Source organism: Dendropsophus ebraccatus, chromosome 7 (assembly GCF_027789765.1).
Source record: "Dendropsophus ebraccatus isolate aDenEbr1 chromosome 7, aDenEbr1.pat, whole genome shotgun sequence".
Lineage (NCBI taxonomy): Eukaryota > Metazoa > Chordata > Amphibia > Anura > Hylidae > Dendropsophus > Dendropsophus ebraccatus.
In genome coordinates this window covers 107,558,325-107,575,542 of record NC_091460.1, presented here as the reverse complement: position 1 = coordinate 107,575,542, position 17,218 = coordinate 107,558,325, and the positions used below count along the sequence as shown (strand labels likewise).

General features: G+C 40.5%; 1 protein-coding gene across 2 annotated transcripts in view; it reads left to right on the top strand.

Moving 5' to 3' along the window:
• The window catches only part of BMP2K (BMP2 inducible kinase), a 130,975-nt gene extending 114,108 nt beyond the window's left edge, over nt 1-16,867 (top strand). Inside the window, exons 15-16 of one of the 2 annotated variants that reach the window (XM_069978103.1) lie at nt 2,206-2,307; nt 13,562-16,867. In XM_069978103.1, the coding sequence (XP_069834204.1) occupies nt 2,206-2,307; nt 13,562-14,952 (1,493 nt within the window). In that variant the 3' untranslated portion in view covers nt 14,953-16,867. The remainder of the gene's footprint in view (nt 1-2,205; nt 2,308-13,561) is intronic. The other variant, XM_069978104.1, reaches the window with a different exon arrangement.
• Nucleotides 16,868-17,218: the final 351 nt, after the last annotated feature.

Below are 17,218 nucleotides of genomic sequence, written 5' to 3'. Positions count from 1 at the left end.
TCATCCAGGACCGAAAGATGCTGTAGGAGGACCAAGGGCAGCAACTAGAGAGGAGCGAATTTATAGTAATAATGAAGCAAAGCTCTTCTGCAATCTGCTCCTCCCCTGGTGCTGGGAAACTTCTCCCTGTTTCCCAGCTGTTGTGATTGTGTATTTTTTTTTAGCCTTATATATAATGGTTACTGCATGCTAATAGCCCCAATAAAATAAATTTTAATTATTTACGTAAACTGAGGATAATTCAGTACCAGATGTACATGATAAACTAGAACGCTGATTTTTTTGGGAGAAATAATGTTTTATCTGATATTTAATATACCAGTATTATACAGATAAACTGTAAATACTTTAGTATCCTTATAAACTGTTAACTAAATAAGCCATTCAGGCCTACAGCCTTACCATATGGCTACAGTTACACATTCAGTAGTTTTTCAGGACTGTATATGATGTCTGCAATCATCCACAATCTTCGTCCGCAACCCTAAAAAAAAATCATCCGTAATGCATCCGTATTTTTTGAGGATCAGCAAAAAGGAAAAGGTGATAAGTTAGTGGGAATGGTTTAAAAAGATTACTACTTTAGGGTGCCTTTATACGTACCGTATTGCTGCGTATTTATTGCTGTGAGTTTCTCGCACATAAATCCACAGTGATACTGATTGCTATCAATTCAATGTATGTGTATTCTCGCTGCGTGTTTGGTGCAATTTTTATATGCTAGTTTTGATTTTCACATGGTTTTCACAGGCTACTTCAACACCACAAAAAACGCAGCTACTTTCATGCGAGTTTTGTGCGAGAAATAAGCAGCGATACGGTATGTGTGAAGGCACCCTTAAGGACGTTTCATCCGTGAAAATTACACATCCACAATAATTCTGGACATTCCCATAGACTTCTATAGTACAATCTGTGCCACAATCACAGTCTGTACAGCTTTGCAGCCTCCCCCCTCACTCAGAAGAAGAAGGATTTCTGTATCCATTATGCTCTGTGTTGGGGGGAGGGGCTGAGGGGGATGATTAAGTACGGAGAGAAGAAAAGTCAGCCCTAAACAGGATATCATCCTGCAATTTTATGTCATCAAGTTCCCAGACCAGCACTGAGCTTTATGACCTGCGTTTTATCTGCCCAGACAGTCTCCAAACTGCAACAGCTGCTTGTCTCCTCTTCCTGCTCTCTCATGCCCCTCCTGCCTTCATAGGATATAATGGACTCTGCAAACCCATCTTCAGTTTGCGCCTCTGTAATGAAGACAACTTTGTCTTGAGGAGGAGGAAGGCTGCAAAACAGCTTTTTGAGTACAGAAAGAGGCTTTTTTTGCCCAATAAAACCTATTAGCGTTTCTTAAAACTGGTTTTTATCTGAAAAAAAAAGTAAATGACAGTTACACTTTATTTATTGCCAGATTTTGCCATTACCCACAGGAACTAGTGGCACCCTTCACAATTTGTATGTCCAGCTTTAGGTTTGAGGAAGTTTAAAAAGAAACTGGCAGGTTATGTTTGTATGGGGTTATGTTTACACAGTATTTTGGGCTGGTCCTTTTTTAAGCTAAAAAAAAAATATATATCCCAGGCTGGTTTTTGTCCCAAAAAGGCAAGTTTGCAAAATGCATAACAACATTTGCTGTGACAAAGAAAAAAAATTAAAGACATTTAACAAAATGCATAAAATGGCTTTCCCGTGGTGTAACTTCATTCTGGTGCTACGGCACCCGCTGACATCTTCTTTGGCTGTCCTGCAGCAAAGGAGGTCAGAAGTGAGTGTCTTCAATGCATCTCTTTGAGAGCGCTCTCATAGAGATGTACTGATGACCCTGACTCCCGGTCTTCAAACACACTGAGGGAAAAAGAGGGTCAGAAGAGCAGTGACGTCAGCGACATTGGGTATTGGGCCATAGGACTGGCTTCTCCAAGAAACAATGGTCTTAGTTAATTCTCCCCCTAGACTTATTTCATATTAGTATTAGTATTTCATTTACACTTTTTGTCTCTTTGGGATCTACTCTTCACTTTGGGTAAGAAAATACTGCACGCTATTCCTAGTTTTCTTTCATTAATATGAGGTATGAACCTGTTGCAACCTTTACTATCATTTGACATTTTTATTTTTATTTTTGTATATATTTATATTCCAGACTTGCATGCATTCCTCCATTTTATTTTATTTTTAGTTGTATTTTTCATTTTTCCTTTGCAGATAAGCTAGAGGAGTGCAGGCCATCCTCAGTTACAATTCCTGCTTCACAAAGCAAACATTCTGAAGATGCATTTGGTTCTGTTCCATTTATTTCTGCTTCAGGCAAGTGCATCTGTTTACTACAATGGCTGAATGCTTATAACAAATTTTATGAGTTCATTCATAAGTAATTATAATATATTGGCGTCTCTGCTTTTAGTTTAGTCATGCTTAAATTAAAAAAGTAAAGTCAACAAAAACCTTTTGTTTTCAACTAGTGACATCTATAATGGATATCATATGATATGTTGGGATGTTTAGCTACAAAATGTAAAGCCTTAAAGGGGTACTCCGGGGGAAAAATAGTTTTTAAATCAACTGGTGTCAGAAAGTTATATAGATTTGTAAATTAATTCTATTTAAGTCTTCCAGTACCAGTCTCTAGTCTTATCAGCTGCTGTATATCCTGCAGAAAGTGGTGTATTCTTTCCAGTGTGACACAGTGCTCTCTGCTGCCACCTCTGTCCACGATAGGAACTGTCCAGAGCAGCAGCAAATCCCCATAGAATATCTCTATTGCTCTGGGCAGTTCCTGTTAAGAACAGAGGTGGAAGAAGAGAGCCCTTTTTTAGACTGAAAAGAATACACCACTTCCTGCAGGACTTACAGCAGCTTTTAAGTACGGGAAGACTTGGGATTTTTAAATAGAAGTAATTTACAAATCCGTATAACATTCTGGTTGATTTGAAAAAACAATATGGAATACTCCCTCAAAATACGTTAATTGTTTTCACAATATCCACACATTGGGGGAGATTCATCAAACGGGTGTAAATTAGAATTGTCTCAGTTGCCCCTAGCAACCAATCAGATTGGAATCTGATTGGTTGCTAGGGGCAACTGAGCCAGTTTCACTTTACACTAGTTTGATAAATCTCCCCCATTGTCTTCACTATAGGCAACATTTGCATAACCGGTTCACAGTGGTACTCTGACATCAGCGTATAGCATTGCTTATCTGTCCCAGTATTAAAACCAACATCCAATAGTTTTGTGGGTTTATAGTCTTCTCCTCTACAGTGTCAGAGATCACTACTTCCTGGTTGAACAATTGCTCAGTTATACAATTCCCAAAATGCATTGCTTTCCCTCAGCTCTTCAACAAAACACTCCCACTAGTTTCCACCAGCACCAGCAGCTAAAGTATTCATTCCCTGTCTGCTCCTCTGTCCTTGGCATTGTCAAACATTGTCAATTAGGTTTATTTACAGCATGCTGCCGGGTCTGAGGCAGATTTTCTGCAACATTGATTTTTTTGGTACAGAAACACTGCACATTTCCTGCAACTTATCTGCAACACATCCACAAAAAGTGTGCATTATATGTACAGTCATATGAAAAAGTTTGGGCACCCCTATTAATCGTAATCATTTTTAGTTATTAAAATTAGTTTTTTTTGCAACAGCTATTTCACTTTGATATATCTAATAACTGATGGTCACAGTAATATTTCAGGATTGAAATGAGGTTTATTGTACTAACAGAAAATGTGCAATATGCATTCAAACAAAATTTGACAGGTGCAAAAGTATGGGCACCTCAACAGAAAAGTGACATTAATATTTAGTAGATCCTTCTTTTGCAAAAATCACAGCCTCTAGTCGCTTCCTGTAGGTTTGAATGAGTTCCTGGATGAAGGTATTTTTGACCATTCCTCTTAACAAAACAATTCTAGTTCAGTTAAGTTTGATGGTCGCCGAGCATGGACAATCCCGCTTCAAATCATCCCACAGATGTTCAATGATATTCAGGTCTGAGGACTGGGATGGCCATTCCCGAACATTGTCATTGTTCCTCTGCATGACTGCCTGAGTAGATTTGGAGCAGTGTTTTGGATCATTGTCTTGCTGAAATATCCATCCCCGTAACTTCAACTTTGTCACTGATTCTTGAACATTATTTTCAAGAATCTGCTGATACTGAGTGGAATCCATGCGACCCTCAACTTTAACAAGATTCCCGGTGCCGGCATTGGCCACACAGCCCCAAAGCATGATCGAACCTCCACCAAATTTTACAGTGGATATCAAGTGTTTTTCTTAGAATGTTGTGTTTTTTTGACCCATTGCATAAGGCCTTTTTGTATGTCCAAACAACTCAATCTTTGTTTCATCAGTCCACAGGACCTTCCTCCAAAATGACACTGGTTTGTACAAATGTGCTTTTGCATCCCTCTCCCTCAGGTGACTCTGTGTGTGGCGTGCTTGCAGAAACGGCTTCTTTCGCATCACTCTCCCATACAGTTTCTCCTTGTGCAAAGTGCGCTGTATTGTTGACCGATGCACAGTGACACCATCTGCAGCAGGATGATGCTGCAGGTCTTTGGAGGAGGTCTGTGGATTGTCCTTTGGAGGTGGTCTGTGTATTGGAGGAGGTCTGTGGATTGTCCTTTGGAGGTGGTCTGTGTATTGGAGGAGGTCTGTGGATTGTCCTTTGGAGGTGGTCTGTGTATTGGAGGTGGTCTGTGGATTGTCCTTTGGAGGTGGTCTGTGTATTGGAGGAGGTCTGTGGATTGTCCTTTGGAGGTGGTCTGTGTATTGGAGGAGGTCTGTGGATTGTCCTTTGGAGGTGGTCTGTGGATTGTCCTTGGCTGTTCTCACCATTCTTCTTCTCGGCCTTTCTGATATTTTTCTTGGCCTGCCACTTCTGGGGTTAACAAGAACTGTCCCTGTGGTCTTCCATTCCCTTGCTATGTTCCTCACAGTGGAAACTGACAGGTTAAATTTTTGAGACAACTTTTTTTATCCTTCCCCTGAACAACTATGTTGAACAATCTTTGTTTTCAGATCCTTTGAGAGTTGTTTTGAGGAGCCCATGATGTGACTCTTTAGAGAAGATTCAAATAGGAGAACAACTTGCAAGTGGCCACCTTAAATACCTGTTCTCATGATTGGATACACCTGGCTATGAAGTTCAATGCTCAATGAGGTTACAAAACCAATTTAGTGCTTCAGTAAGTCAGTAAAAAGTAGTTAGGAGTATTCAAATCAAGAAAAAGATAAGGGTGCCCATACTTTTGCACCTGTCAAATTTTGTTTGAATGCAAATTGCACATTTTCTGTTAGTACAATAAACCTCATTTCAATCCCAACATATTACTGTGTCCATCAGTTATTAGATATATCAAACTGAAATAGCTGTTGCAAAAACCCACATTTTGATAACTAAAAATGATTAAGATTAATAGGGGTGCCCAAACTTTTTCATATGACTGTATATGACAGGTAGGTGGTGTTGTACGGGCTGATCAGAAGTGTGAGGCTATAAAATATATTTATTACATGTGTGTTTATGACACGGGAGAGTGGGAAGCTGGAAGCTGCTGAGACAACACAATGCTAAAAATGAAAGAACCGTACAACTTCCTGTCTAGGATGAATGAAGCAAAAGCATGGTGAAGCCAGTACAGTGATAACACTTGATATATGTTTTTAGGTGATAATTTTATTTAATTACAATTTTCTTATACCAGAATCCCCCATTAAAGGGAATGTACCATCAGCCCCAGGCTGAAGCACTGGAGGCGGGCCGACCCACCCCCAGTGGGAGGAAACTCACGACCCTCTATAATAAGGCTTCATTGATTCTAATGGAGCCGCATCATAGAAGGGCAGGGGTTTCCTCCCACTAGGGGTGGGTTAGCCCACCTCCAGTGCTTCAGCCCAGGACTGATGGTACATTCCCTTTAAGCATATGTATGGTATGTGATGGGCCTGTACTTTAAGCCTGTTTGCCTTTAACCAATAGAGTGTCATGCTTATAGCTGTATTGCCCATTTGAAGTTTAGCTTTTCTATGTAGAATATCAAGGGGTCATTACATCAAAAGAAGGATAGGAGATATGATCGTTAAGAACTGAAAGCTAATGTACCATCATGATATCTATGATGGATAGAATGGTGACGGCACGGGGAAGCCGGTCCCGGGGGCGTTTTTTGAACCGCGGCCCCATTACCACATATGGTGCCTTTCTATTCCTGGGCACTGGCCGGGGATGAAGCACTAGAGGCGGCCGGCCCGCCTTCAGTGCTTCATCCCCAGCCGGTACCCGGGAATAGAATGGCGCTGTACATGGAAACCAGGCCGCGAAAGGACCCTGGCACCGACTTCCTCGTGCTGGCGCCATTCTATTCATGTGAAACACTTAAAGTAAATGTATTGATGGTACATTTCTTTTAAAAGGAAGAGACTAAGTAGAGCTGAGAGGTGTGAATCTGTAGAGTCTCAGTGGACATACCCATCTGTTTCTCTAACATCTCTACATCTATAATCTTTGTTTAAAGGGAATGTGTCATCAGAAAATGACTTATTGTTTAATAAATGTTTTTATGTTAAACATTTTTTATGACATTTTTTCTAATTTTCCATTTTTCTATCTATGTCATAAAATAATCTTGACATCTTGCAGTTTTTATTCTCACCCCTGGGGCTAAAAATAAACTGAGACTTCTTGTTCTGTCTGTGGTGATAAGAGGAGGCTGCTTTAAAGTGATCTGTACAGCAATGCAGTGAAATGTGACACCAGTAGATAGAGGAGACAATAGCATCAAAAGGTCACAGAGCACGCTCAGTGGTTTACATTCATCTCAAGGGGACAGACTCTGTCTATTGTGGTCTATGTCCATGAGTCCTGCTGTAAAGCATGTTACTAATTGCTGTTTTAAAACAGTCCAGGCAATATGGTAGCCCCCATGACAATGTACAAAAAGTGAACTAAAAATAAAATTACAGTAAGAAAATAGAAACAGATTGGAATAAAGGAACAATTTTTAGTATCTGCTGCTAATCAGTAAAAGAAAATGTAGGTGACAAATTCTACTACAACCTACTTTCATTTCCCTTCAAATCAAGTAGATGCAATTTACAAATAAATATAACTTGTTACCCGTTGATATGAAAACATATTTTCTCTCTGGAGTTCCCTTTTAATTCAATCGCATTTTAATTATCCCTTTTACGTATTTACAATATACCGAACCCCCCATTAGTTATTATCATCAGGTGACCAACCGCATCTTCATATGAAATAATACCTCTGCAAACCAATTTATTTTGCCATCTCCTATTTTTGAAATTCACCGCATAATGCCTAAAACCCTCGGAACAAATAGTCGTCTTAATGATCTTGTGTATTTTATGCTTGACCTACATCAAAGATTTATATTACAAAATATAAACCTCCGAGACATTTTTTAATTTCCAGTCTTTGTATGTCTTGAAAACGGCAACATCAGCGCCACAAATCTCCAGCAATGTTGAGCAGATGCTTCTCTGCCATTCCTCAAAGAAATTGTGTAGATTTAGGTGAAATGTCTCGGTAATCCTTGAGCCTGACATGTGGCCAATTGCTGTGAAAAGATGGTATCAGTATGTTACCAATTGAGAGAAGACCTAAAGCTTGTTGCTCCCACCCCCCAGATGACGATGCAGCAGAAGGCATGTAATTACTGGTTGCAAAGCATTAATCAGGTTTAATCGGATGTTGGGAAAAAGAACATCAGAACATAACATTTCCTTGAAGATTGGGATGATCTTGTATGATTAAAGATGTTCCCCTGACTGTTGCTGGAGGGATGAGCAATTGTCCTTGAAAGGCTACAGACGTGATTATAAGTGGAGAAATTTAAGCCTTTCGTTGTCAGCAGATGTTGACTCTGAATTGTTTTCACTTAAATTTTAGCATTTTTTTTTTCCAATGATCACTTAGTGAAAGCTGCATGTATGGAATCAAGAAAAAGACCATTGCTGCTCGACAGAACCGTAATAATTTATGAAAAACCCATACTCTTATTTTAGTCCTTTATTAAATATAGGTGTTTATGTAAATATTTCCTCATATTTAAAGTTTTAAAGGGGCTATCCGGAGAGAAGGAAAGGTTCTACCTCTTCTGCTCACTTTCTCTCTTATCAGTCCGGGCTAACTTCTGCAGAAGAAAGGGTGGTGGCGGGTTAAACCATGGCAGCACACAATGTCTAATAGTTGCCCAATGTCGCCGCTATTGATCACTGCCTGCAACATGGCCCTGCCCTTCTCTCGTCTGCAGAAGTATCAGCACAGACAGGCAGACCGAGGAAGTGGAGCACTGGATAGTAGAGGTAAGGCCTTTCCTGCTCTCCAGATATCCGGACAATTGCAAGTATTAAAATGTGGACGTGTTTTTGTCTTACTGTGATGACCATCTAAAGATACATCAGAAAACAAATGTTGTGAGAACACAGCCCTAAACTGCATAAAACAGCCTTGATGGTATTCCATGAATGTCCAAGTATCTTTAAGACACTGATTTAGCAGGCGTTGTTTCTGTTGGATTTTTATTCACTTTATAATTTTTGTTCCTTGGCTGAGCAGAGTTTATTTTGGGCCCCATTTAAGTGCAAAATACAATACAAAAGCTAAATTACTTTTAATCACAACCCATGTTGATTTCCTAAAGTTTTTCTTTTTCTTTTTTGCGACAGGTCCGCTTTAAAGGGGTTATCCAGCGCTATAAAAACATGGCCACTTTCCCCCCTCTCTTGTCTCCACTTCAGGTGTGATTTGCAATTAAACTCTATTTACTTCAATGGAACTGAGTTTGAAACCCCATCCAATCTGGAGACAAGAGAGGGGGAAGAGTGGCCATGTTTTTGTAGCACTGGATAACCCCTTTAATTGTGCAAAAAGAAAATCATATTGATTAATAGAAAATGATACACTGCTGCTTGTGATCTTTAAACTGACAGCACAGATATATACACTACCGTTCAAAAGTTTGGGGTCACCCAAACAATTTTGTGTTTTCCATGAAAAGTCCATGCCATACCCCACTGGGTATGGCATGGCGTTGCAAAATTGAGTGATAGCCTTCCTTATTCAGAATCCCTTTTACCCTGTACAAATCTCCCACCTTACCAGCGCCAAAGCAACCCCAGACCATCGCATTACCTCCACCAAACACCTCAAACTTGGATTCATCCGTCCACAACACATTTTTCCAGTCTTCCTCTGTCCAATGTCTGTGTTCTTTTGCCCATCCTAATTTTTTTTTTTTTATTGGCCAGTCTCACATATGGCTTTTTCTTTGCCACTCTGCCCTGAAGCCCAAAATCCCGCAGCCGCCTCTTCACTGTAGATGTTGACATTGGTGTTTTGCGGGTACTATTTAATGAAGATGCCAGTTGGGGACATATGAGGCGTCTGTTTCTCAAACTAGAGTGCCCTACAACGATACAGTTTAAGGCTTGCACAAAAGGCACGAGGATCGGGGGTTTTCTCCTTCCTCAGCGGATCAGTGTCACTTTTACACGGGCCAGTTATGGTGGTAGGAACACTACTGGCCGATAATCGGTCGGCGTAAAAGGCCCTTTAAGTAACATGTTCAGCATCTTACAGATCACTCTGTACAAGCATCTGCAGTGTGTTTAGTTCAAAATCTGGTATACACATTGCATGTGCACTCTGAAAGGTGTAATCCCTATGTTTTCTGATCAGGTAAAATACATACATGCATGCCCCATAATTAGTCTATATCTCTCAAATAATACATTGTAAGAAATGCTTGTATTTTTTAAATATGTCTAATTTCTCATAGTGCATCAGTATAGACCTAATTTTCTTTGTGACACTGCCCCTTTAAGCAAGAAATCTACAAAAACAGACTAATATCTGATGTGTTAAGGTTAGAGATTAGCGAACCGGATTCGAATCCATCCGAACCCGAAAGTTCCGTATTTGATTAGCGGGGGCTGCTGAACTTGGATAAAGCCCTAAGGTTGTCTGGAAAACATGGATACAGCCAATGACTATATCCATGATTTCCACATAGCCTTAGGGTTTTATCCAACTTCAGCAGCCACCGCTAATCAAATGCCGAAAGTTCGGGTTCGGATCGACTCGAGCATGCTCCAGGTTCGCTCATCTCTAGTTAAGGTAGTTTTAGGCTACACACAGTATAGCAATGGCCGTTGTTATACTAGCCGAACATCGGCAGGTGTTTGCATGTTCCTGTAGCCATCAGAGCTTGGCCGTTTTTGGTGTGGCGTGTGCATAGAACAGGCGGTATTGTATTGATTTCAATGCAATGCCACCCAGGCTGAAAAGAATTGCCGCTGTTTTCATTAAAAACAGCGGACGTTCTTTTAAAAAATAGTAGGCTGTGTGAACATGGCCTTAAAATAAATACATTTACCTAATTTTTCATCCAAATTAAACTTTACTTTTCAATTTAGCTTGATAAGAATAGTGCATGTAAATATTAGAGATTCCAACTCGGAATCAGACCAAATGTACAGCTTGATGTCCTTGTGCCTGAAGTAAGCAGGTTTATAATCCTGATGTTACTAATTCTGCAAACTGAAAGTGCAGATCTATTCAAGGTAACAATTTAATAATAAAAGAACTATAAACAGAATTATGGAATATTTACATTGGCCAATATTTGTTGCCCATTTGCATTTTTGATGCAGACGTTAAAATCATTGTTTGCTGGAATTATATCTCTCCATGAGAATAGGGAGTGGGCTGTAGGCGAAGCATGTCTACAAGAGAAGGGATTTAAATTAGAGATGAGCAAACTTTGAGTATGTTTGGGTTTTTCTGAACTTGAACTCTCAAAATTTGAATACAGGTGCTGAAGAAGTTGGATGCAGCCGTAGGAAGTCCAGGAAACATGGGTTCAGCTATAGGCTATAGACTGTATCTATGTTTTCCAGGACTCCCTAGGGCTGCATCCAATTTCTTCAGCCATTTGTTCTGGGCAGTTCGTCGGCACATGTCAGCACTAGCGGATTATAATAGGTCCATTTTGGGTGGTAGCCTGTGGCCCATGGCCACCTAAACAGACATGATTCCAGTGGTGTGTTGTCTCCTAGCTACAATTCTGGCATGATTTGCAAAAACATGGCTTTTTTACTGTGATTTTGCACAAATCAGGGCAAAACTGCAGCCAGCAGACAACTCAGTAACAGTAGAGTACCTACTGAAGGGCCTTTACATGTGACTATGATGTCACCGCAGGTCCTGTACAGTCTACACTATAGAGGAAAAATAGTAAAGCTACAGGTATGTGGTAAAGGGACAGGGAGGACAATCAGTGAAGAGAGGGAAACAGGGCGACCAGTCTGGGGTGGGGGCAGGAGGATACAGGGTGATCAGTCTGGGGTGGGGGCTGGAGGATACAGGGTGACCAGTTTGGGGTTGGGGCAGAGGGATAAAGGGTGACCAGTCTGGGTGGGGGCAGAGGGATAAAGGGTGACCAGTCTAGGGTGGGGGCAGGAGAATACAGGGATACCAGTCTGGGGTGGGGGCAGGAGAATACAGGGTGACCAGACTGGGGTGGGGGCAGGAGAATACAGGGTGACCAGTCTGGGATGGGGGCAGGAAAATACAGGGTGACCAGTCTGGGGTGGGGGAAGCCTATGGCTATGGCTGTATCCCAGTTTTCCAGGCGGTCCTCCGGCTGTATCCACCCTCTCCACGGAGCAGGCAGACAGCGGGAATCATAAGCAGAGAGTTCAGGTTCATATGAACCCGAACCTCGGCCGGTTCACTCATCTCTAGTTACCAGGGTAGGGATACAAGAGAGTAGTGTTTGTGTGTGTAAGAGCAAGGGGGTATTTTGTTGTAATTTGGGGTCTGAATTAATTTTAGAGAGGGCCTGGGATAATGTTGTGAATTGAATTGGGGAGAAAGGGGGTAGTACAATATTTTATACTTTAACCTCTTGATGACACCGTTCTCCAGTCTTAACATTAAACTGGGGCTCAAGCTAAAGATGGATCAGGAAGCTCCGCCTCCTAATTCACAGATACAAACAGCAAGGATTTGAGACAATGGCTCCTCTGTTAGGGTATTTAGGCACCGTATTCAAAATGGAAGTAATTTAGAGAATGAAAAGTGAGCACAGTGCTGCCTGCAATCATTTTTCATAAAACTTTACAGGTACATGGCAAACATGACACTATCTGCTCCTTACGATGAACAGTGTGCTAGTGCTGCCATAGTTACAGTGGGATGAGGGGGCCCAGGCTTAGTGGACAGCCTGGGCCAATAGTAAAGTTAATCTGTCCCTACATGTCTACGGACCTCTGATACTATAATAAGTTGGGTCATTCTGTTGTAGAGTTTTAGACATTTTCCAAAAATAAACAAAACCTATGAATAAGAATTTATCAGTTGCAAGATATCAGACAGTGAATAGTGTATGTGGCATGAACTCAAAGAATATGCCCACTATCTCAAGAATTTTAGTGAAAAAATTATGTTTAACGTGTTTTCATGTCTGCCAATGGATTGTTTTTTATAAGGATTGTTATGAAATAGATACTTTTTTTGATGTACTGTAGAGCCTGGTTATACGGTATGCATGTTCCTTCCATCTGGTCTGAATTAATGCATTGTTCACATGCATAGGTTTGCAGCGGTTCACGTTTTTTTAATTATTTTTTATAAGAACTATAAGGCACAGGGTGCTGAGGATTTAGGTAAGAAATTGCATTCATCCTCTGCTCTGTTTTCAGGATATTGGCAGTTTATATCATATTCTAATGAGTTATTTTGGTGCATTGTGCACCAATCCGCCCTGGCTTGCCTTTCCCTCCTAATGAATTTTGGGGCGGTGCTTTGCTAATGCTAATATTAGTTAGGAGGGGTGGGCCTTCAGGGACAGTGCACCAAAATGCCTCATTAGCATTTCAAATTAACTGCTAATATCCTAAAAACAGTGCCAAGGATGCAGGTAAGAAATTTACCTTCATCCGCAGTACCCTATAGGGACATATCAGCAGGTTAGATGCTTATTTTTTAAGTTGATTTATACATTTTGTAAACCAGACAATTCCTTTAAAGAGACTCTGTCAATAGGTTTATTTTATCCTATCTTAGGGTCACATAACCTAGTGACAAAGCTAAACTATGCTGAATTATGTATTATATTGTTCTGTGCAGCTGATTCAGAGATATACTCCTGAATAACAAGGTCAATAACTAGTCCTCTTAATTATGTGTGTGAGCTCAGTAGTCCTTGATATTCATGAGCACCAGCACACTCTGCCCACCAGCTGCTGATTGGCAGTTGACGATCTATGCTGGAGGGCAGAGTGATTGGTGCTTTACAAAGCCTATTCTTCAACAGGTGAGCAGGTTGATGTACAATATGCCTAAAAAGGGACCTACAACTATTGTCGCAGGTACAATTTATAGCTTTTCCACCAAATATAGTATTTCCCTTATTCAGTCATTCTCTGTTTACTGTCCGCAATGTAGACTACATGTAATATTGTACTTGTGTATTGTGTTCCTGCCCATTATCATTTTTAAATTATTTAAATTTCCTTTACAGTTTCACTTGGAAAAATATCAGACACTCCAGTGGGTACAAAAGATATTTCCACAGCATCCAAAAATAAAAGTCAAAATGTGTCATTAAAAGAACAAAAACAGCGACAAAATGTCCAGGTAAAGTCTTCACAAAAAGCATCGAAGGAGGGTGCAGACTCTGAAAGCGACTTTGAGTCAGATCCTCCTTCCCCTAAAAGCAGCGAAGATGATGATCCAGAGGACGAGGAAACTTTACCTGGGGACCAAGGCATTTTCCATGAAGACAATGACACAGAACCGGAGATTATTGGACAAAGGCCTCTGTTAATGGATTCCGATGAAGAGGAGGAAGAAAAGCATAGTTCAGATTCAGACTATGACCGCAAAAAAACTAAGAATTCCACTGTGAAGCCAGATAGGCTAGTATGTGCCACTGACATTAAACAGGGGGCAAATACCACTAAGGCATGTAGGCCAGACAATGTGAAACAGTCATCTAATCCACAGCTGGATGCATTTGGGGCAATACCATTTTATTGTCTTAATACACAAAATGTTCCCGAAAAACAAGGCATAAAGGAAGTTCCACCGAGTAGGATGGATAAAAAAGGGAGAGATGAATTTGATGTTTTTTCTCAAGCACCATTTAATCGAAAATTAGACATGCAAGATTGTCCGATAACATCTCCAGTTTCTCCGGGTAATGTGGATGTCTTTGGTTGCTCACCCTTTGACCCTCTTCCAATGCAAGAAGTAAAGATGTCTAGCGGAGAGGACATTTTTGGTCTAGTGCCATTTGAAGAAATAGCTGTCGAACAGACCCAGCAAAAAGTAAAGCAACAACGCAATCTACAAAAAATATCATCCCGTCAGAGGCGCACAAAACAGGAACCAGCAAACAACAATGGAAAGCGTCACCACGGCACACCATCAAGCACTAAAAAGACGGCTAAGCCCAATTATCGCACTCCGGAAAAAGTCCGCCGTCATAAAAAAGGAGGGAGACGCGACTCGCAGAGCAGCAATGAATTTCTTACAATCTCCGATTCAAAGGAAAATATTAGCATCTCTCTTGATGTTAAAGATCGTGGGAACATTTTACAAACAGATGAAAGCATGGTGGACCCTTTTGGTGCCAAACCCTTCCATCCTCAAGATCTGAGGCAACCTCAACATCATGGGCTTGCCGATAACCGCATAGATCATCATCCAGCAGCAGCTGGCAGGCCAAGGCAGAGTTCACTGCATGGAGTATACCTCAGCGGCGATAATGCCAAAATGGATGACTTTGGTGCCGTGCCTTTTACTGAACTAGTGTTACAAAGTGTAACACCACAACAAAGCCAGCAGCCTCCATTACAACCATTAGATTTAGATCCATTTGGTGCCGCCCCTTTTCCCTCAAAGCAGTAGATCAAAAAGAAATATAAAAAATATGACTAGACTATTTAAACTGTTATATGCTTCTTTATAGATCTAAACCTTATGGATGTATTTGATAACACAAAAGCATTATCTTAAATCTTTAGCACATTTTTAACACCTAGACTATGTCTGGAAACATATTTATATTTTTATTGTTATTTTAAATACTATGGCAAAAATATGATAGCTTTAATATATGTCTCACGAGAGCACATTCCTCTTTCTTACTTGCACTTCTGGCGTCATGTAATTGATTGTATTAGATGGTATAAAGGAAAGCTATGGACCTGCTGATGGTTCCCGGTAGCCCGGTGCTTATGCATTCTTCAATATGCATTGGACTGAACACTGAACAATGGCCGAGGAACACCCCCAGCACTACAAAGGAGCTAATTTACATATTTTTACTTGATTTAATTACTCAAAAACAGAAGGATTACAAGAGGAGCACTGGATAGAGGAGGTAGGGGGCTATGGGGAACTATAAGCAGGTGTGTATGCACAAACCTACTGATAGTTTTCCTATAACATACAGATCTGTAGATTATAGAACCACATGCAGAAGTGTTCACACTATTGATTTATGTTTTTTTTCTTTATGTGTAACTTGTTGCCTTTTCTGTTAAATCTGTCAAAGGAGCTGGCCAGGTGTGGAATAAAAATTTGGAATGGGGATGAGCTGCAATACCAGATCAGTCCACTAAAAAAAATGTGGTGCTGTTTCTGGAATCCCTGACAAGTTATTTACAAGAGCAAGGACAGTTATAATGTGTTATTTAGAGGGGAAACCACCTGTGGAAATGTGGTAAATCCAATAAGAAAATTGCTCTAAACATCCACACTGAATACCTGGAATGTAGAAAAAAAAAGAAAGAAAATACCATGGAGGACAATTGTTTATGTAAATTTATGACATAGAGGCTTTAAAACATTGTTGCCAAATTGAAACTGTTTTATATGAGTGTTCTGCTACATTTGTATTTTTCACTAAAGGACAGGAACTGTGTATAGGTTTCTGACACCACTATGAATTGTGACATTTATAGTAATGGACAGTTATTGTCCGGTAAAGTCACAGAGGAGGGTTTATGCATATACATTTAGTGTAATGCCTATAATAAATCATTGTAATTGAAATAAGTGGAAACCATAATATGTTATAGTCAATATCTAGGGTACCATGATAGCAGAGTTTACTTCTGATACCTGATAAATGTGACACGCACTGAGTGTAATTCGACAATGCAGTATCCTTTCAGTAGAATTAGTTTTGTTTAGCTGAGTCATCATTTCCATGCTTTACACAGATCCCCACAAGACTGTAGTATATACAGTAACCAGTCTTTCCAGTAGTGAGACAAAAATGTCCAATCGTGTTTAGTGGATTTACAAAAACTTGTAATAGTCAATGTTTAGCGAATGTCATAAAAATGTCCACGTTCAACAACTTATCCGAATGCTCGGACTTGAACTCCCCACTTCTTGAGAAGGTAGACGCAGCGCAAGGACTACCTTACAGGTACATGGATACAAGCAGTATTTGTGCTCAGTATTTTGCAACCAAAACCAGGAGTTGATTGGAAACACAGAAAAGCAGTCATTTAAAGGAGAAGTCAGACAAAAAGTGTTGTATTGCCCCTCAAAAGTTATACAAATTACCAATATACACTTAATACGGGAAATGCACATATAGTGCTTTTTTCCCCTGCACTTACTACTGTATCAAAACTTCCTGGATAAAATGGTGATGTCACGACCCAACTCCCAGAGAGGATGATGGCAGGGAGACACTGAGGGACACAGGGCACTGGAGGGACACTAAGCATCCCTCTGCCATCATCCTCTACAGCAGCCACAGCCTGCACAGCTCTGGGAGTTGGGTCGTGACTAAAGATAAGCGAACCAGGTTCGGGTTCGAGTCCATCCAAACCCGAACGATCGGCATTTGATTAGCGGTGGCTGCTGAAGTTGGATAAAGCTCTAAGGTTGTCTGGAAAACATGGATACAGCCAATCCATGTTTTCCACATAGCCTTAGGGCTTTATCCAACTTCAGCAGCCACCGCTAATCAAATGCCGAAAGTTCGGGTTCGGATCGACTCGAGCATGCTCCAGGTTTGCTCATCTCTAGTCGTGACATCACCATTTTATCCAGGAAGTGAAGCCTTGATGCAGTAGTAAGTGCAGGGAAAGACCACTTTATGTGCATTTCCCTAATAAGTGTATACTGGTGATCTGTATTACTGTTTGGGGGC